Below are 20,686 nucleotides of genomic sequence, written 5' to 3'. Positions count from 1 at the left end.
GGCGCCCACTTGTAAAGGGAAATCAGCCCTATGTTTGTCAGCTTGCATCTTTTGAGCTTCTTGTGCCTGAGAAAGGGAGGTGGAGACCGTTTTCCAGCCCTCCCGGCCAGGGACTTGATCCAGTCTCCAAATTCTGGGGTTGCAATGTAGAGTCGGGGAGCTCAGGTAAAGGGGGAAACGAATGACCCGATACAATTTCAAAAGGCGCTTTTATTGGTACTACTGTGTACCGCATTATTGTAAGCATATTCAGCGAAGGGGAGCAGCTCGACCCAATTGTTTTGATGGTAGTTGGTGTAGCAACGTGGGTATTGTTCCAGTGTTCTGTTGGTCCGCTCGGTCTGGCCGTCACTTTGCATCGTAGAGGCGCAACAGCCGAGGTGGTCCCCAGAATGTCCAGAAACGCCTTCCAAAATTTTGAAATGAATTGGGGGCCCCTATCTGAAATTACTCTCTCCGGAGCGGAATGCAAACGATTTACGTGTTGGATGAACAACTTGGCTAGTTTAGGCGCCGACGGGATGGTTGGACAAGGAACGAAATGAGCCTGTTTCGAAAAAAAGGTCTACTACTACCCATAGTGCCGTATTCCCATGACTCTCAGGCAGATCCGTTATAAAGTCCATGGATATGATCTGCCAGGGTCTGGCAGCTGGAGGGATGGGGTGCAGTAGTCCATGAGGTTTCCCGGGGATTCCCTTGGCTTCCACGCACGTGGGACACCCCTTAATGTAAGCCTCAATATCCTTATGGAGCGCCACCAAAATTGCCGCCTAAGTAGGTGTAGGGTTTTCAAAAGCCAAAATGACTCCGCTTGGCGGGCATCATGCCCGGCCATTAGAACTTGTTTGCGGAGGGAAGGCGGCACGTACCAACAGTTTCCCCGCCTCCAAACCCCGCCTTGCAGCTGCAATAGGGGATCCGACTCCCCCTTCGGAATGTCCTCTTGCCCCGCCTCCTCTAGCTGACGGAGGAACGGCGAAACCACGTCCGGAATATCCAGGGGGTGGGGGAATGGCGGGGAGGCAGTCGTTTGGGATCGCGTGACCGCCAGCCCCAACTGGGAGGGAGAAAGGATAGTCCGAGGGGTGTTACGCAAGGAGGAGTCCACCCCCTTCGGCTGGCAGGACAAAGCATCAGCCAATTTGTTGCTGTTGCCCGGGAAAAAATGGACTGTAAAAGCAAACCTAGAGAAGAAATCGGCCCAACGCAGCTGTTTAGCTGACATTTTAAGTGGGGTAGACAAGGCAACTAAGTTCTTATGATCTGACCAAACCTGAAACGCGGTGGCAGCCCCCTCCAGCCAGTGCCGCCAAGTCGAAAGAGCCTCTTTAATGGCGGCCGTTTCCTTGTCCCCCACAGTCCAGTTCAGTTCAGGCCCAGAAAGTTTTTTTGACAAGTAAGCACACGGAACAAGTTTATTCGCTTTATTTTTCTGCAAGAGGGCAGCTCCTAGAGCCTTGTCCGAAGCGTCGACATGTACTATGAAAGGCAAGTCGGGATCCGGGTGCTTTAGAATGGGCTCGGTAGTGAAAGCAATCTTAAGAGCTTGAAAGGCGGATTGGCAATCCTCCGTCCAGGGAATGGGTGTCCCGGGTTTAGATGCTTGAGGACCTTTTCCTTTGGTGCGCAATAGATCTGTCAACGGCAGCGCCAACTGGGCAAACTGGGGAATAAAGTCTCGATAGAAATTGGCAAAGCCCAGGAAAGATTGAAGTTCCTTACGAGTGGTAGGGACGGGCCAGTCAACGACCGCTGCCACTTTGGCAGGGTCCATCTCCAGCCCCTCGGGCGAGATACGATAGCCCAAATAGTCCAGGGAAGTCTGGTGGAACACACATTTAGACAACTTGACAAACAGAGAATTATCGAGTAGCCGTTGCAACACAGCCCTGACCAACCGTTCATGCTCTTCCACCGTTTGTGAATATATCAGCACATCATCCAAATATACCACTACCCCTTTGAATAAAAAGTCTTGTACGACATCATTGATTAAAGCCATGAAAGCCCCTGGCGCTCCGGCTAATCCGAGTGGCATTACACAGTATTCATATTGTCCGAATTTAGTATTAAAAGCTGTTAAGTGTTCATACCCTTCAGCAATTCTTACTCGGTAGTAAGCCTCGCGTAAGTCCAATTTGGTAAAAATTCGTCCCGTTCCCAAAGCGTCTAGCAAATCTTTGATTAATGGCAAGGGGTATTTGTTGGAAAGAGAGACAGCATTTAACCCCCGATAGTCGGTGCAAAGGCGCAGGGAACCGTCCTTCTTTTTGACAAACAAGACCGGAGCCGCGTGGGTGCTTTTGGTTGCCCGCCGAATGAAACCCCTAGCCAAATTTTTATCAAGGAAAGCACGGAGCTCCTTTTGTTCAGCGGGGCTCATCCGATAAATTCTTCCTTTCGGCAGTTGTGCCCCCGGGACTAAGAGGATCTTGCAATCTGTGTCTCTATGGGGGGGAAGCTGATCGCATTCTCGTTCTTCAAAAACCCGAGCCAGATCCCAGTATTGTTTCGGGATCCCCGCCAGCTCAGGGCTCGGGGCGAGTTCAAGGGCCATTAAATTTTGTGAGATTGGGGTAACTAGAGGTTCGTCAGGTGGCTCCCCCTCATTCATATGTCCCCCACATGGTGGATCCGTGAATCGGACAATGCGTTGCCCCCAGAAAATGGTAGGTTCGTGGGATAGAAGCCAAGGCATGCCTAAGACGATGGGATGTTTGGCAACCGGGGCCAAAATGAAACTGCGTCTCTCCCAGTGGTCGGCACAACGTAAAAGCACTGGTTGGGTTCTGAACCGAGCCGGACCCTCCGTTCCCAAAGGGCTGCCATCCATCTGTGTAAAGGGGATGGGCTTGACTAATGCTATACGTTCGAGACCTAATTGTTCTGCCACCTGAGGTCTCATTAGACAGTGCGGGCAACCTGAGTCCACTAAAGCCCGGGCTAAAATATGGGTGTGCTTCGCTGAATTGGTTAAAGTGGTCATAAGGGTTATGGGGGCCCCCCCTTCACTCACCGCGTCTGGCGCCGTCTTTTCGTCAGCTGGACCAGAGGATAGGCTTACTCCTCCAAAGTCGTTGTCCTCGCTGTCATCTGGGTCATCATCCGCCAGGCTGCGGGCAGCTCCTTGAGGCTCCTTCGGGCCTGATTTACGGGGGGCCTAGCTATGGATTTCCGGGGCGCAGGGACAGGAGCCTTGGATTTCTTCGGACAGTTGGCTGCCAGGTGACCTGGGTCCCCACAATACAAACATAAACCAAGACGACGGCGACGATTGGATGTAGACTCGGTGGTGGGAGGTCCCGTCGCGGCTTTTCTTTGTGGAGCGACGGCTGTTGCCGGCTTTGCCGTTGCTTTGGTTGGTGGGGTTCTCCCTGTCTTAGAGCGGTTGAGACGGGATGCAATGTAATTCCCTGTTGTAATCCATTCCGCGATGGTTTGGGGCTGGCCCACCATATCTGCCCAGGTGCAGATCTCAGGATCAATCGCATCGTGAAAGTATTCGCATTTCATACGTTCGGGCCAGTCAGGAAGTTTATTAGCCGCTAAACGGAACTCACGAGCAAATTCGGCAAAGGGTCTGTTCCCTTGTTTGATGGTTTTAATAGTCTTACTGTCCTTGTTTGCTTCTTCAGGATCTTGAAAATGTAACCTAAGTCCCTGGAGCAAGGCGGCTACAGTTTGAAGTTCCGGGGCTCCCCCTATTTCATGTAGTTCCACAAACCATTCAGCCGCGTCTCCATCTAACACCGACCCGATGTCCCGTACTTTTTCCGCCTCGGAGCGGTAGAGATCATCAAATTCGAGCATGTGCGCATCCAATTGCAATATGAAGTAGGGCAGCCGGGAAGCAGTACCATCGAAACGGGCCGGAATAGGAGGTCGTGGGTGGCCTCTGCCAGCAACCGGAGCTGCTTGGGGCGCAGGAACCGGGGCAGGTGCGGGAGGCAGTTGGACCACGAATGCGGGTCGCGGTGGCGGCGGTGGGGGAAGAATTCTTTGCTGTGGCACGGGGGCTCCCCGTGGCGCCCCAACTGGAAGGTGAGGAAGGGGTGAGCGTGGTCGAGCAGCTCCGTCGGTCCTGGTGGCTGTTGCTGGCGGTGCTCTGACATCACGTCGAGTGGCGGCTTCCTTGTCTGCCAAATCCCTCTCCCGGCGCACCAGCGTCTCCCGTTCTTGCCGGAGCCTTTCGCGTTCCTGTCGTTGCAGGGCCGCTTCGACTTCCCCCTGAGTCTGAAGCGCCTTAACGCATTCGCGTTGGCAGTCGAGGTCCTGTTTGGTGTGGTCCAAAACCATGCGGGAGCGTTCGAGATCCTTCAGGAATTGTTCTCGGAGCATTTCTTTCTCCTGGGCTATTTCAGCGTCACGTTCATGGCGAAACTGTTCCCATTCCAATTCCAGAGCCTCCCGTTCCCTTTCGAGGGCCTCGCGTTCCAACTCCCAGTCCTGTTTGGCTCTGGCTAGGGCTACGCGTTGATCCTCCCAATCGTCTGGTTCCACGTCCGAACCCTGCTGCGAATCTTGAGTGGGTCCGGCGGTTGTCCCCAAGAAACTACGTAGGTCGGGGGGGGTCGGGTGCGCGGGCATCCTCTGCAAAAGTCAATCTGCGTTGGGACCCTCCAGGGAAATCCAAGAGACTCTCTACCGATTGTCGGGCCCCCGACGTAGTCTTCGGGCGCGCCCCCGTACTTCGCCAGTGGTGCACAGGTGGGGGTTCGAAATATTGTTCCAAATGTTTCTCCAACGATTCTTGGGTATCCCCGTGGATGGCTGAAACCCCAATTTCCTCCCTAACCATGCGCATTATTGGTTTGTAATCCACATGGTGGCGGGTGGTGATGTGCCTTTCTATGGGGGCACGATCCATCGACACTCCTCCACCAGGGTCGAAAAATTCCTGGCGCACCTCGAGACGTTCGGCCGAAACCGTGCGTCGAGATCTCAATGGGGCTTCCTCCATCCGCTCTTTCAGTTGGAGAAAGGCTACACTTCGGCTGAGCTGAGGCCTGGAGAGAGTCACTAGGGAACTTGGTTCTGTTGGCTCCTCCACAGGGACCGTCGAAAGCGCGGCAGAGAGGGAGCCCTCTTTGGGGGCTACCACAGTCTCTTCATACTCATCGTTTAGCGGCCCCTTGAATGGCAACCTCTGCATGTTGAAGGACACCAGAGATTCACAGAGTAGTTGAGTGTGAAGACTCAAACTCATACCAAACGTAGGTGGTGATTCCGGAGTTCTCGCATAATGTAAAGAACTTTCAGAAGAACTTGAAACAAAAGTAACTTTAAGCAGTTCGTTTATTCCAAAGCTTCAACGGTCTCAATACACGCCATGCGAGAACTGGCCCCCCTCAGCTAGCCTCGTCGTTTTTACAGACGAAAACACAGCCCCTCCTCCCATGCAAGTTCTCAAGCTCAGTTTCACACAGGAAAGCAAGAAAAGCAAAAGTAAGCATTGACATAGATGATAAGCAATACAAGGTCATTTCCCTGGGCAAGCAGCCCGTTGCGAGGGATGTACCAAGGCCGAGACGGCTGGATGAGCGGGCTAGCCCCCACTCTTACAGCAGTCACCTCTGGCTGCACTGTGTCCTCAGGTTCTGCTTCCGAGTCCTCTGTGTCCTGGTAAGTACTCAGGGGCTGGCTCATGACATGCAAGAGTTCTGCTAGTCTGCACTGTGCAGCTGCAGTGGCAACAGAGGAATATGATTTATTTAGTGCTATCGCTGCCACGGCATAAGCTTTCAAATGATCTCCAGTCTGTGTCTTCTTGGATTCATCTCGAGTCTTTCTCCACTGCTGCTCTAGGTGTCTCCTCTGTCTTTTCATCATATGTAGCCTCTCAGTAAGCCAAGGAGAAACCTGGGCTCTTAGACCTGAGAAAGGGCACCTGGGTGTGATTGTGTCAATTGCCCAGGTCCTTGCCCTGTTCTCAAAGTCAACCAGAGCATCAACAGGAGCACTGACCAGATCACCAAGAACATCCCCAATGCCATCTGGAAACTTATTGGATACATCAGGTTATGGGGGGTGGGTCATCTTAATCAACCCCACACCCTACAGTGTCTTGGTACCCCATCTAAGTCTAAACCCCAGCATGACAAGCCATATGTCCATGTCTAGAATCCCTCTCACCTTCAGATTATCTTCTTCTCACCCAGAGTAAACACCAGATCAAGATTGTGACCTGCACAGTGCATGGCACCTGCTATTACCTGAGACAGAGCCATGGTTGACAGGGAGACCATGAAACCCTGAGCCACTCTCAAGAAGGCAGCTTTCGCATGGATGAAATCCAAGACAACCAGTTTAGGAGACCTCAACACCACATCTGAGACCATCTTCACAAGCTCAGGTCGAGAGATGGTTGGGCAGCAGGAGTGGTTAGTATACCAACAGAATCCCAATCCCCTCTCACACTCAGCACAAGATACACAGGCTCTTTCTGCACAAACCTTTAAGGCAGGAAATAAACTGTTCCCTCCATGGAGCTCTGCATTGTTTTTATCCCCTTTGGTTCCCAAAACGTTTTATTTGCAGCCTCCAAACGCTTTAAATAAATGCCCTTTTAAAACAGCTTCGTTTGCTTGGGCAGACCTTTTAAGATGTTTCCCACACCTTCCTGCCTTCTCTGAACCTCCTCCTTGGCGCCATTTTCTGACCTTATTCCTTGCCCCTTGTCTGCTTTTCCTGCACCAGTCCTGTGGGTGTCTTCAGTTTTGTGGGGCTAATCTTTGAAGGATAGAGTATAGAAGGCAAAGAGAATCACAGCAAGAAGCTGTGAAGCATAGAGGCATCAATGAACAACATACTAAAACAAAGAAAGGTGGGGTGGGAATTAAACAATGGTGGCCAGGAGTCATTTCAAGGGGGTGAGTGTGGACATAAATCGTGGTAAAGGTGTGGATTGAAAATGTTTTAGAAACGTTTTGGGGGGATTTGTGCAAAAAGGGCCAGTGTTTCAAACCCAGCAGAGTTGTTGGAGCTTGAGTTCTGAATAGATCAAGGCAGGGGGATAGGATCACAACCTATAGCTGCACCACCTTGATACACTACTGAGTCCACTGGGGGGCATAGTTGGGAGAGGTTAATTCCACATCCTCCGAGCCAACTCTCAGTAATACATGCCAGATCAGCTCTCATCCAGAATTAAATCCTGAATGGCTGCCGCTTTACCCATAACTGATCCAGCATATAAAAGTAGGAGATTATAACCCAGTGGGAGGTTGATATTGTCATCCGCATCAATACTTTATTTGACAGCCTAGTCAGATCTGGACTCTGCACCAGTTTTTCAAGTAGTTCCAGGGAAATCAGATGGTAACTCAGGCTCAAAATACACTTTATGCAGAGACAAACATTCTGACCTGGGTCTCTTTCACTGACTGGATAGTTGACCCTCAAATAAGTTCTGGTCAAGAAATGGCTCAGTGGGCGTTTCCCCACTCTCCATGATCCCCCCTATGCAGCGCGCGGCATCCCTGGCGCGCGCCCGGGCGTCCCCACGACCCCGCGCTCTGTGCAGGGTCATCAAAAGGCGCCGTTTTCTCCAGCGCCAGGGATGCTGCGCGCTGAGAGGGTGTGACAGCGGCAGCATCGGGGCGGCTGCGCTGTCGCCGCCCCTGTCGTGGGGAGTGCCTGGGGGCCCCGCGCTACTTGAGGAGAGTAGCGTGGGGCTTAAGGTAAGTGGAGATAGGCCCAGTGAGATTCCATATATAGGTCTTCCTCCACAAGGAGAGCAGCATCTCCCCACATTTCTGGGAGCTTCCACACAATGTTGTGCTCTTTCTAAATACAATTTATCAGGCTGCCGGGACTTCCCCCTCTGAACCTGTTTAAAAGAGAAGTGTGGGGTGGCTGCACACTGGGGAGGGGCACACAGTTAAGCTCCACTCTCCCTCCCCTCCTTTTCAGCCCTTTGAAGGGCTCTCCCCTCTCCAGCTAAACCACAACGCTTCAAGCATCATGACTCAGTCGTAGAGGAGGTGGTTGACAGGGTGCAAGGAGAACAGAGGGAGACTGTCATCGCCTCAGAGCTTCTGCACCAAACAACAAAGGAAAAATGAAATGTGGGAGTATCACTAATGAGCAGTAGAAGGACAGGGCATGCAGATGGGGCTGCCCGGTCCCCTCTCGTCAGTGCTGGGGGATGAGGGTAAGGTTGGCAGATCCAGGCTGAGAAACTCCTGGAGATTTGTTGATAGACAGGGACCTCAATGGGATACAATATCATAAAAGTCCACCTTCCAAGAGCCAGCTTGGTGTAATGGTTAATAGCAGGTTGATTCCCCGCTCCTCCACCTGAGTGCAGCAGTGGCGTAGGAGGTTAAGAGCTCGTGTATCTAATCTGGAGGAACCGGGTTTGATTCCCAGCTCTGCCGCCTGAGCTGGGGAGGCTTATCTGGGGAATTCAGATTAGCCTGTACACTCCCACCCATGCCAGCTGGGTGACCTTGGGCTAGTCACAGCTTCTCGGAGCTCTCTCAGCCCCACCTACCTCACAGGGTGTTTGTTGTGAGGAGGGAAGGGCAAGGAGATTGTAAGCCCCTTTGAGTCTCCTGCAGGAGAAAAGGGGGGGATATAAATCCAAACTCCTCCTCCTCCTCTTCTTCTTCATTATCATTATTATCATTATTATCATTATTATCATTATTATCATTATTATTATCATTATCTGGTGAACCAGATGTGTTTCCCCAATCCTACATTCCTGCTGGGTGACCTTGGGCTAGTCACAGTTCTTCGGAACTCTCTCAGCCCCACCTACCTCACAAGGTGTCTGTTGTGGGGAGAGGAGGGGAAAGGAGCGTGTAAACCGCCTTAAATCTCCTTACAGGAGAGAAAGGTGGGGTATAAATCCAAACTCTTCCTCTTCTTCTTCAAAGCATCCTCTTTCTCCAAGGGAACTGATTCTGGAGATGAGGAATCCCCAGATTCCTCGTGGAGGTTGCAGAGCTGGATTAAGCTAGTGCAGTGACTGCAGCATATGTGACAAAGGGGCCCCAATTTTTTTAAATGAACAGAAATATTGAAACATAAATTATTTACTTGCATAATAAAGCAATTCGATTTTTTTCATTTGATATACATCCAGATAATACAGCAAATGTCTGACACTTCAGTAATACCACTACTTTATTGTTTCAAAAGTCAAAAGTAGGAAAATTACTGTTTAAAAGTTTCATTTTCAACAGAATTGCCAGGTAGCAAGAATACAGCGAGATACCAATTTTACCAGACAGTTTGCAAAGATTTAGTGTGGGGCCCTCAAAAATACTTATGCCACTTTTGCCACTAGGTTAATTCAGCACTGGGAAGCAGGCCTCCCTATATTCGGACAATGTTCCTGTACATTCCCATGTTTTTCATGCTTCCATGTGGAAACAACCAATGAAGCACTCTTAGAACCTTCAGTATTAACATAAACTACTATGAAACAGAAAGCAGTAATCCTAACAGAGAAGTGCCACTACAGTGGCTAACTTCTTGCTCCTTCTGTTCTCCCCTTTCAAGGCACGGACCTGAATTGGTTTTAACACATGCGCAGGAAGTTGCGGTTTTCATGCTCACTATAAGAAGGAAGTAAGCAAACTGAGTCTTCAAACCCTGATTACGAAGAGGGACGATGACACAGGCAGTCTCACACAGCATGATGACATTCAAGGTGGCTTCTCTCATCTCTTTGCTGTTTTACACCAGCACTGGTTGGCCTACACACACAGTTTGCAAGAGTAACCATTTGGAAGTATATTACACGAGCTGCGGTGAGATCTTTAAAATTCTGTTTCTTTTTCTTCGTTGAGACAATTGCATATTAGCAGGGAATAGGCATTTTGAATGCAACAAAGAGCTTGCTGGGTTTGGAGAAGGGTTCCCCAGTCCCCCTCCCCCAGCCACCAGTGTGTGTGTGTGTGTGGGGGGGGGTGCTAGGATTCAAGATTCAGGTTGGGATATTCCTGGAGATTTGGGGATGAAGACTGGGGGGAGAGGGGGGAGGGACCTCAGTGGGATACAATGCCATAGACCCCAACCACCAAAGGAGCCATTTTCTTCAGGGCAAATAATCAGAATACTGGAGATTAGCTGTAATTCTGTGGGATCCCCATGTCCCACCTGGAGGCTGGCATCTCTAGTAGAGAGAGACACAAATTTTAAGAGAGTCAGTCCCAGTGGTGGGATCAAAAAATTCTAGTAACAGGTTCCCATGGTGGTGGGATTCAAACTGTGGCGTAGCGCCAATGGGGATGGGCCAGGCACGACGGGGGCGTGGCCGGGCATTATGGGGGTGGGGCAATCCTGGGCGGGGCTGTGGCAAGGATGCAGCCACTGCACCAGTCCTTGGGCGGGAAACAAATGCACGCAGGTGCAGGCTGCCACGCACGCCGGTGCACCTCCTGCTAGACTGCTTCAAGTTCTGCGCGCTACTGCTGAGAGGAGGGGCGTAACTAAGGCAAAAATCACGGGGCAAAATCACCAATTAGTAACCCCCTCTCGGCACACACAAATAATTAGTAACCTACTCTCGGGAACCTGTGAGAACCTGCTGGATCCCACCTCTGGTCAGTCCTCACAGTATAGGGATTTATTTGCACCTAGTTATATACACATATAAAAGTAAAGGAAGTTCTCTTTGCAAGCACCAGGTCATTACTGACCCATGAGGTGACATCATACCACGACATGTACTATGTCTACGGGCTGTTTGCCATTGCCTTCCCCAGTTGTCCACACTTTACCTCCGGTAAGCTGAGAACGCATTTTGCAGACCTGGGAAGGATGGAAGCCTGAGTCAACCTTGAGACAGCTACCTGAAATACACTTCTGCCAAGATCAAACTCAGGTTGTGAGCAGAGGTTTGACTGCAATCCTGCAGCTTACCACTCTGCGCCACGGGCTCCTTATACATGGATATCTTGTGCTAAAAGGGACTTCATTTTCTTCTGTGTCTAGCCTGCCAGTTGAAATCCTCTTCCAAAGCCTTCTGTCCAGTGGTGACCCCCAGTGGAGTAGCGTCAGGGAAGGTGGCTGCGCCCCGTTGCCCTGGAAACAGCCACGCCCGTGCTCTGCTCCCCCCGGAATCCACTCTGGGATTCCCCCGCTCCGGACGGAGAAGCAGCAGAGGCGTGGCCAGGCCATGGAGGGGGCAGGGTGGGGACGTTCTGGGGTGAGGTGCGGGTGGGTGCCGCCACGGCAGGGGCACAGGGCATGCACGTGCCTTGGGCACAGTTTCCCCTGGCTCCACCTCTGGTGGCCCCTCACCTTTGTCTTTGGAGTACCTTTCCCCATGATGCCCACCTGGCACCTTTTATTATTTATTTATTTATTTATTTATTTATTTATTTATTTATTTATTTATTTATTTATTTATTTATTTATTTATTTATTGTTTCGGCTTTTATACCGCCCCATCCCCAAGGGGCTCTGGGCGGTGTACAGCACAAGCATAAATAAAATGAATTACTAAAATCTTTAAAACAGCGATACAAACATAATGATAATAATAGTAGAGGCGTCCGACCAACCCCACTTTAAAATTCTCCCCAGGAAAGAAGGGGGGAGGAGAGCGGCAAGTCATATTAGGTGGTGGCCTAGATGAAAAGGCCAACTGGGGGGGCACCATATCAGCGGCTGGTCCCTCCAAAGGCCCGGTGGAACAACTCCGTTTTGCAGGCCCTGCGGAACTCGCCAAGGTCCCGCAGGGCCCGAACAGCCGGAGGTAGAGTGTTCCACCAGGCTGGGGCCAGGGCCGTAAAGGCCCTGGCCCGCGTGGAGGCCAGCCGCATCATTGAGGGGCCAGGGACCACTAATAAATTGGCCTCCACCGAGCGGAGAGGCCGTGCAGGGACATATCCTTCTGGAGCAATGCCAATTTTTTTCTCTTTATGACAGGACATTAACTAAAGGGTTCCATCTTTTTAGCTGCCTTATTGCAAACTTCTAGTCTAAGTTTTATCATTATCATTTTATACTGCTCTGTTTTATGTACTTTTATGCCCAGGCTTGCTTTTATTGGTATGCCTTGAGATGTTTTATTTCAGTGTTCTTGACTTTCTGGTTTGTTTTGATTCACTGTTATGAAGCAAGAATGCAGGAAAGGGCAGTGAACAAACTTGATAAACGAACAAGGATCTGATCTGGATACCCAAATCACTGTGTGAATAAACTGACTCCTTTCAGTTGAAACAACTCCTGGGCAGATATGTCTGCGCGTATCTTAGGATATCTGTGCCTGACCTGATCAGCTGTATTTCAGTGTAACTTGAGTCACAGGCTGTTGGGGGAGGGGTATAAAATCAGATGGTGAATAAAACATTTCTCATGCTGAAGTGTTCTACAGACAGGATAGTTGTAATGGTTATCAATAGTAAACTGTGGCCCCTTCCACACACGCAAAATAAATGCGTTTTCAAACCACTTTCACAACTGTTTGCAAGTGGATTTTGCCATTCCGCACAGCTTCAAAGAGCACTGAAAGCAGTTTGAAAGTGCATTATTCTGCAGGTGCGGAATGAGCCTGTGAGAATGTAAACCTCCACGTTAACCTGATCATTTTTTAAAAGTCAAAATAATCTAAACCAGTGGGGTGGGGTGGGGGGAGAGAGAGAGAGAGAGAGAGAGAGAGAGAATGAATGGGACTAATGCCAATGCATCATCAGTTACCAAAAATACCACACCGCTGAGTGATAAGATTTTTCTAACAGACACTTAAAAAAAATACGTTTCTTCTTTTGAAAAGACAAGGAAATCCTCTTAGTGTCCTATAGATTAAACAAGGCAGAGAGAAAACAGGCTGGCCCCACTTCCCAGCAAGGTTTCTGGCCAAATTTTGTATCCCCTCCCCTCACTCAACCTGACAAGAGGCTTAATGTGGTTCTCTGAAGGAATCATGTCGTCAAAAACTGTCGCCATGCTCAGCCAAGCAGTGGATGCACACAGTGGCAGCGTTTCCCAGGGACTCCGGGCTTGTTTGTTCTTCCAGCCTGCTCAGAAAGAAAAGGAACACGCAGCTCTGAAATGAATGGAAACAAATCCGCCCGGCAGTGTTTCCTTTTCAGTTCCGCGGCTTTTGCTGGCCTTGTGCCTCAGCCGTCGCACGGATGCGCTTTGCAACGGGCACAAAGGGAATTAGCTTCATGAGACATCTCATTCATGCCCGGCACGTGACGTGAAAAGTGATTAATGGCAAACGAAAACCCAGGCGTTTGTTTTTCCAATTCATCCGCACACACAAAGGCTGCCCCTGTAGGACTTTCGCCCGAAGCTTAGGCACAGCTTTGCACATCCATTAAAATAAAACCAGCAAGGGGCGCGAGGAGTAAATAAATATTCCTTTGCCCGACCAGTTCCTAGGAGACAAAGTCAGCTTTCAGATGTTGTAATTGGATCTCTGTATTAGAAAAATATAATTAGAGCGATGCAGCAGGCTTGCTTTTCAGGAGGAAAAATGCATATGAAGCTAATTTATGCTGAGTCAAACCGCTGCCCCATGTAAAACTCAGTAGCACACTGGCACTCACGCCCCCCCCCCCCCTTTCAGGTAGGGTCCTTATGTCCAAGGATTGCGATCTTTTAATTGGAAGCATCAGGAATCGAACCTGGGACCTTCCCCTTGCAAAACATGCTGTGACACTGAGCTATGGTTCCAGCTCAAAAAAGGCTGGTTCTCTTAATCAGGAAACTGAAATCGTCTCTCTGGTACGATAAGAAGAACACTAGGCTCATTCCGCACATCCAGAATAATGCACTTTCAAACTGCTTTCAATGCTCTTTGAAGCTGTGCGGAATGGCAAAATCCACTTGCAAACATGGGTGCTGTGTGGTTTCCAGGCTGTATGGCCATGTTCTAGCAGTATTCTCTCCTGACATTTCGCCTGCATCTGTGGCTGGCATCTTCAGAGGATCACTTGCAAACAGTTGTGAAAGTGGTTTGAAAACGCATTATTTTGCATGTGCAGAAGGGGCCCTAGTGAATATATCAGTGAGGAAGAATAAATACTGGTGGACACCATACTGATTTTAAAAGTATCAATCCCTTCCCCTACCCAAAATAAAGCAATCTCACTGTTACTGAACAGCAGGCTAAGTTTATGATGTTTTTAAAAATGAAAACATCATTAATGGAAGTTCGCGTTCTCCAATGTTTGAGCTGGGCTTGGTTATATATTCCTCCAGCAGGCTGGCTAGAGGAACCGGTACACTCTGAGGAACAGCACTCAGGCTGCCCAGATGCTTCGATCCCCACCCATGCTGCACCAATTTGCATTCTTGGGCTTTCTGTTAATAAATTCTTTGGCTATGGCCAGTTTTCTTACCCACATTATATATTGTCTTACGTATTATTGTGCGAACTAGGATATTCCAAGCAGGAAGGGCCACACCTCTGCCTGCAAAGCAATCTCACGGTTACTGAACAGCAGGCTAAGTTTATAATGTTTTTAAAAAGGAAAACATCATTAATGGAAGTTCACGTTCTCCAATGTTTGAGCTGGGTTTCCTCTGCCCCAACTCAGCCACTATATCTATATCCATATCTATAAACATATCTATAAATAACAACATACCCTTTATTGACATCATACCTATCCATATCTATATCTGCCACTTCGTAAACATATCCTTTATCAGCAACAATCTTGCATAGGCTAAGCAGACAGGAAACAATAAAGAAGATCTCTATGGACTCACAAGTAACTCCTAACAAACTTATGGTTTTTGTTCTTCCGTCGATATGTTAGCTAATTCGTTATTTTAAAAAATCTTGTGTACACAAAAAAACTGCAACAGTTGCAACCCTAAGTATACGTACTTGAAATCTATAATGCTTACATCACTGGCTGTATACATTATAAGAAGCTAGCCATCCCTGTTGAAGTTTATAGGGTTTATTTCAGTCAACAAATCTTTGTTCTGTGTTACTCATTACATGAGAATTAGTGTGCATGGTGTTTACAACAGCAGGTTTTGGTGTATTAACCTACAGGACTTACTTGTGCTATTACCATTTTCAGAAGTTTCAAATATTTGCACAACTCGAAAGGAGAAAAGTTAAATGGGGACAGAAAGAACACTCTGTTGTTCAGCAACTTCAAAAAACAACAATCCATGTACTTAAGTCACTTGGAGGTGAGCCCTACTTGCTACTGGCAATTAGGCAACTATCTTTTTTTCCCTAGCATGTCTAAGGCTATGTCCACATTGGTCTTCAAAACATATCCAGGCCATTCACCCAGGACTTTGTGAGCACCAATGTCAGCAATAGTCAATTACGCTGCATCCCCTAGATCCGTGGTGGCAAACCTTTGGCACTCCAGATGTTATGGGCTACAATTCCCATCAGCCCCAATTGGCCATGCTGGCAGGGGCTGATGGGAATTGTAGTCCATAACATCTGGAGTGCCAAAGGTTCACCACCACTGCCCTAGATGATACAAAAGTGAACTCATCAGAATCAGGAAACTGAGTTAGTCCCATTTATCCAAACTCTGTTGAATTTTGCCAGATTAACAGCTGCAAAATTTGCAATATGATCCTTTGAACTGCGCTAGTGCAGGGTAAACGTTTATCAGATCTCGATTAGTCCCTTCATTGTTGAAGAGGAATTTAGTATCATTCCCCATTCTTGCGTTAAAATCACCAGCCAGTATTATTTCTATATGGGGGCAGTTTTGTTCCATCTCTGCAACGTAGACTGAAAGGCGAGCCCAATGTACAAGCAAGGACACGTTGTCCAAGCCAGATGGCATATAAACATTCACAGTGATGAAAGTGACATTATCAATAGATAGCATAACAGCTTGAGCAATAGAACCGCAGTCAGTGAGCTTAGCTGCAACTCAGTCTACAGAGATGAGAATAGACAGACCAGCAAGTAACCATCGCCATTGATTTAGTTTAGCAGCCGGGAGGGTGTATGGTCTAAATCCTTGAATGGGAGCAACAGAACCCAAAATGGAGATCCAACTGTAGAGCCTGCGGGACCGGCCTTGTTTGAGAATGAGATACTGACAGAGGAAAGGGTAATTGCTTACTCCAGGCACAGTAATTACACTTCTAAGTATGGGCTCCACTGATCCATAAAGAAGCTGTCATGTGATTACATTTGAAGCCATGGCAAAGCTTCAGCTGCCAGCGCCAACAAGAACATTTCTGTATTATTATGGCAGACTGCAATCCACCAACATGAGTTTCAAAGGATGCAGTCCCTGAATTTTCATTTTTAAAGGCAGCAACTTGGATGCTTCTGGGACAAATCTGCCACTGTGCCACTGTGATTGGGGGGGGGGGGCTGCCTACTGTGACAACTGACTTCCAAATGACCAAGATCAGTTCCACTGAAGGAAACAACTGCTTTGCAGGAGGGACTCTATCTCATTATACTGTGCTGTGGTCACTCCCTTCCTCAAATAACAGCCTCCAACCCCAATACCTCCAGGTACTTCCTAACCCCAGGCTGGTAACCCTACTTCGTTTTTTGTCAATTACAGGATCAACTCCAAAACCCATCACAAAACAAAATGGCCCTTCAGGAATATTAGTTGTTGATCAGGAGTTTATTACAGGTTTTTTAAGCTAGTGGCAATGGGGGACGGGGTGGGGGGGGGGAGGGAAAGACACAGGTAAAACAAATGAAGTAGCAACTTTCAGGACCAAGAAAGGAGAGGATAGAGAATCGGTGCTTTACCCTTTCCAAATCAGACACCTACTTATCCTCTCTTTTTATTTAGCTTTTCTCCCTGCAAGTTTCCATCTATTGATTTACCTATATAGGGAACCCTGTCGAAGGAAAAGCAGCTGGGGAGATGGGCGCAATTTGAACAGAAAATAAGCACTTATATCTTTCACTTCTGCTTTCTTTACTGAGAATGAGTCCCTCCCAAAACCTCTTTTCCTGAGGAAAAAAGAGAATATTGAAGTTGCATTATACACTTTTGATAATCATATAGTGTGTCATATGAGAGGGGTTTTGAATCTCTTCTAGTCCACAGCCAACACGTGGTTCACCATACCACCTTTCCTCTCAAAGATAGCTTCTCAAATGAGTTTAAGTATGCAGCATTGGAATAAAAAGATTAAAACACTGTCGAAACACTGTCTAGGAACAGCAGTGGTGTAGTGGTTAAGAGCAGGAGTACTCTAATCTGGAAAAACCAGGTTTGATTCCCCGCTCTGCCATCTGAGCTGCAGAGGCTTATGTGGGGAATTCAGATTAGCCTGTGCACTCCAACACACGCCAGCTGGGTGACCTTGGGCTAGTCACAGTTCTTCTGAGCTCTCTCAGCCCCACCTACCTCACAGGGTGTTTGTTGTGAGGGGGGAAGGGAAAGGAGTTTGTAAGCCCCTTTGAGTCTCTTTACAGGAGAGAAAGGGGGGCTGTAAATTCAATTCTTCTTCTAATTTGCTAGCCTTGTATCAAAATAAGGATGATGACCTTTCCCCTCTAACACGTTCCCACCTGGAAAGGGGAAACGGATTATTTTTCTGCTTCGTGGAAACACAGTGCTACTCAATCCCACCCCTTTTCTCTGTTGCCAGTTCTGTGAGGGACTAAATCAGGTTCATCCACCATTTGACACAACTTGGGGGAGGAGACACCAACCCCAGAAGCTGGTACATGTCAAATTTGTCTTTCCCAGAGGTTGTGGGCTTAGATTAAACTCTGTCATTTAAAATGAAGCATAACCGATGCTATTTCCAGAAATCAACACCGTGGCAGCAAGAAGAAAAATACCTATAAGCTTCAAGGTACTAAAATGGCTCCCCAGTGCAGGCTTCAGGAAAGTCAGCAATAAAGACAGATTAGACACCAGATGGTTTTACAGATCATGCAAGTCACAAATCAGAGCATGTCAATACAAGGCAGACTTTTAAAAGTACTTAGAAACCTGACTTGCAGGGTGACATGTGTCAGTCCCAGCGTGGTCCCATTCTTCAGACAACCAAGAGCTGCAGTACACAGATTTCCTTCCCTCAGACACAAGGTCAGATTCTTCCACATCCACTTGTTTGGCTCAAGTTTAACAGCTTGAAATAAGATGAAGGCATCCTTTTAGATTTCAACAAGAAAGGCCCTCAAGGCACGCTTCTGGGAATCTTCAAGACTCCTTTGCAGGAGAAGCCATACATACTAATAAGAGTTGATGTGGCTACTTTATTGCACCACATAATGTAACTATCACAATATTGGCAAAGGTCACATTGTCACCTTTACAGCCCCCCCCCCCCCCGTCCCTCTACCACACACCTTTTTTTAAAGAAAGGGATATGTGTTCCTTTGGTATACATCCCTTACACTAGTGTTTGTTTGTTTGCTTGCTTGCTTGCTTGCTTGCTTGCTTGCTTGCTTGCTTGCTTGCTTGCTTGCTTGCTTGCTTGCTTGCTTGCTTGATTAGCCAACAAGTCACAGTTGACTTATGGTAACCCGTGTACAGTTTTCAAGGCAAGAGGTGTTCAGAGGTAGGAATAAATATTGGTGAATTTCAGGTTCGGGTTTTAAAAACCTGGGCATTTTCAGTAAAACCCATCAGCTTTATTTGGCTTTTTACTGAATTTTTTCAGGATTCAAAAACCTGGAAATTTTCAGTTCTCCCCACTATGGCTTCTGAAGTCCATGTGAACTGCAACTTACTGAACACTGCACTGGGCCCAACCAAGCACAGCATTCACCTACCTCCCACCCACTCCTCAGCCTCTGCCAAATAGTCTGTTTTTTTCCAGTAAATTAACCCCCCCCCCAAAAAAAAACCCGAAAGGGTTTTGAGTGGTTTACCAGATCATCACCCTATTCAGAGGTGGTTTGTCATTGCCTGCTTGTCATTGCCAGTCATGCCCCTGACAATCCTTGGAGATACCTCATTCAAATACTAGCCAGGGTCGAGGCTGAGTCCGCTTGACTGGGCCAAGGTCACCCACCAAGTTTCCATAGCACAAGTGGAAATTTGAACTTGGGTTTCCCAGCTCCTAGGCTGACACTTCAAATACTACAGCATGCTGGCTCTCCTACAGAGGCCCATTTAATCGTTTATAACAACAGACACTCAGTGCACAGAACTAAGAATATAGGTGGCTCCTGTGAAACAGTCACATGATGTCAAACTGCAGAAAACGGCATCACCTCAGTCCACTCCTTCCTTCTTTGAATATCATCTCTGAAAAAGCTGGTAGGTCTTTTGCTTCCTATCCTCATAGTGCCAGTTTTCAAATACCGGGTCCAACAAAGAATTGTAAGCATCCATGTGGGAAGGATTACTAGGCTGCCTTCTACACAGGGACTAGCTTATGTCGTTTCTCTGTAGCTGCTAACGCTGTGAAGCGGCAACAGGACTTCCACAGGACCTCAGCCGTGTACAATGCCATAGAGTCCCAACTCTAAAGCAGCCGTTTTCTCTGGGGGAACTACTCTTAGATGTCTGAAGATAAACTGCAGTAGTAGGAAATCTTCAGGCATAGGTGTACCGCCCACAGAGACAGGGGGGTCAAATGATCCCGGGTGCAACGTTGGGGGATGCAAAATCACCCCCACCCTCCTCCTCCTCCTCCATGCTGACCTGGCTCAGAAGAGCTGGATTGGCGCAGGGGAGGCACCTAAAGAAAGAGCCAGCCTGCTGCCACAGCACCCATCCAAGCTGCCTCCTTCCCTCCCCCATCCCTCGGGGGCGGGGGAGGCTCAGATGGGTGCCATGGCAGCAGGCCGCTACTGGGCCACCCACCACAATGTCCTGCCTCCCAGCCTCCATGCAGTCCAGATCCTGCCATCCCCAGGGCAGGAACCAGCCTACATGGAGGCCGGGGAGCACCTGGAGAAGGTGTTGTCCTCGGGCACCATTTCCCCCCAATACGCCTCTGTCTTCAGGTACTACCTGGTGGTTGGCAAGCCCACTAGTTTCCATCAAGCTCCCACCCACACCACCACAGCTTTTTAAGTTTTTTAAAAGAACCAGCTTTTTGGACCCTATCTAAAAACAAAACACAACACAACAGTCAGAATTAGGATAAAATGGCTCCAAGTCTGAGGAGTGCTAGTGTTGTTTTGCCTCTGCCTTATGAAATAGTTCAATACTATTTCTGTGTAAAGGAAGGAGAACATCAGAATCCTATTTGCCAGACAGACTCTGCCTTTATCGATTATTCACTCTTTCTATGACAGGTTTTGTCCCCAACATCAACCGCATCCTTCACATTGGTGCTGCTGGGCTGGAATAAAAAGGGGAAACGGTTACAACGCCGATTTGTTGCATTTGTGTATTGAAATCATTAAAAGTAAACAACTGGAGGTGCAAAGATGAAAAATGCCTCCAATTTACATTCAGAATTAAAAAGTGCCTCCGCTTTCAGAAGTGTGTAAAACCCTGGTTTGAAGCACTATTTAAAGACATATTACAATGATGGGGGGGGGGGGACTGTGGCCCTTTTCCCACTAACCTTAAGCCCCACGCTACTCTCCTCAAGTAGCACAGGGTACAGCTGCACTCCTCACTTCAGGGGCAGCGAGAACGCAGCAGCCCCAACGCTGCCTCTCTCGCACCCCCTCGGCGCACATAATTCCTGGCGCCTTTTGAAATGGCGCCTTTTGATGACCCCGTGCAGAGCGCGGGGTCGTGGGGAAGCCGGGGCGCGTGCCAGGAATTGCGCGTGCCGGGAATTGCGCACAGCAGCCCTCAGACAGAGGTGAGTGGGGAAAGGGCCCATG

General features: G+C 48.5%; 1 protein-coding gene across 1 annotated transcript in view; it reads left to right on the top strand.

The window, feature by feature from the left end:
- The first annotated feature begins 9,619 nt into the window (after positions 1 to 9,619).
- The window catches only part of LY86 (lymphocyte antigen 86), a 32,881-nt gene continuing 21,814 nt past the window's right edge, over positions 9,620 to 20,686 (top strand). Inside the window, exon 1 of the mRNA XM_048508137.1 lies at positions 9,620 to 9,764. Coding sequence (XP_048364094.1) covers positions 9,626 to 9,764 — 139 coding nt within the window. The 5' untranslated portion in view covers positions 9,620 to 9,625. The remainder of the gene's footprint in view (positions 9,765 to 20,686) is intronic.

Source organism: Sphaerodactylus townsendi, linkage group LG09 (genome assembly GCF_021028975.2).
Source record: "Sphaerodactylus townsendi isolate TG3544 linkage group LG09, MPM_Stown_v2.3, whole genome shotgun sequence".
In the NCBI taxonomy this organism is placed as follows: domain Eukaryota; kingdom Metazoa; phylum Chordata; class Lepidosauria; order Squamata; family Sphaerodactylidae; genus Sphaerodactylus; species Sphaerodactylus townsendi.
This window is presented reverse-complemented; position numbering and strand designations above follow the sequence as displayed.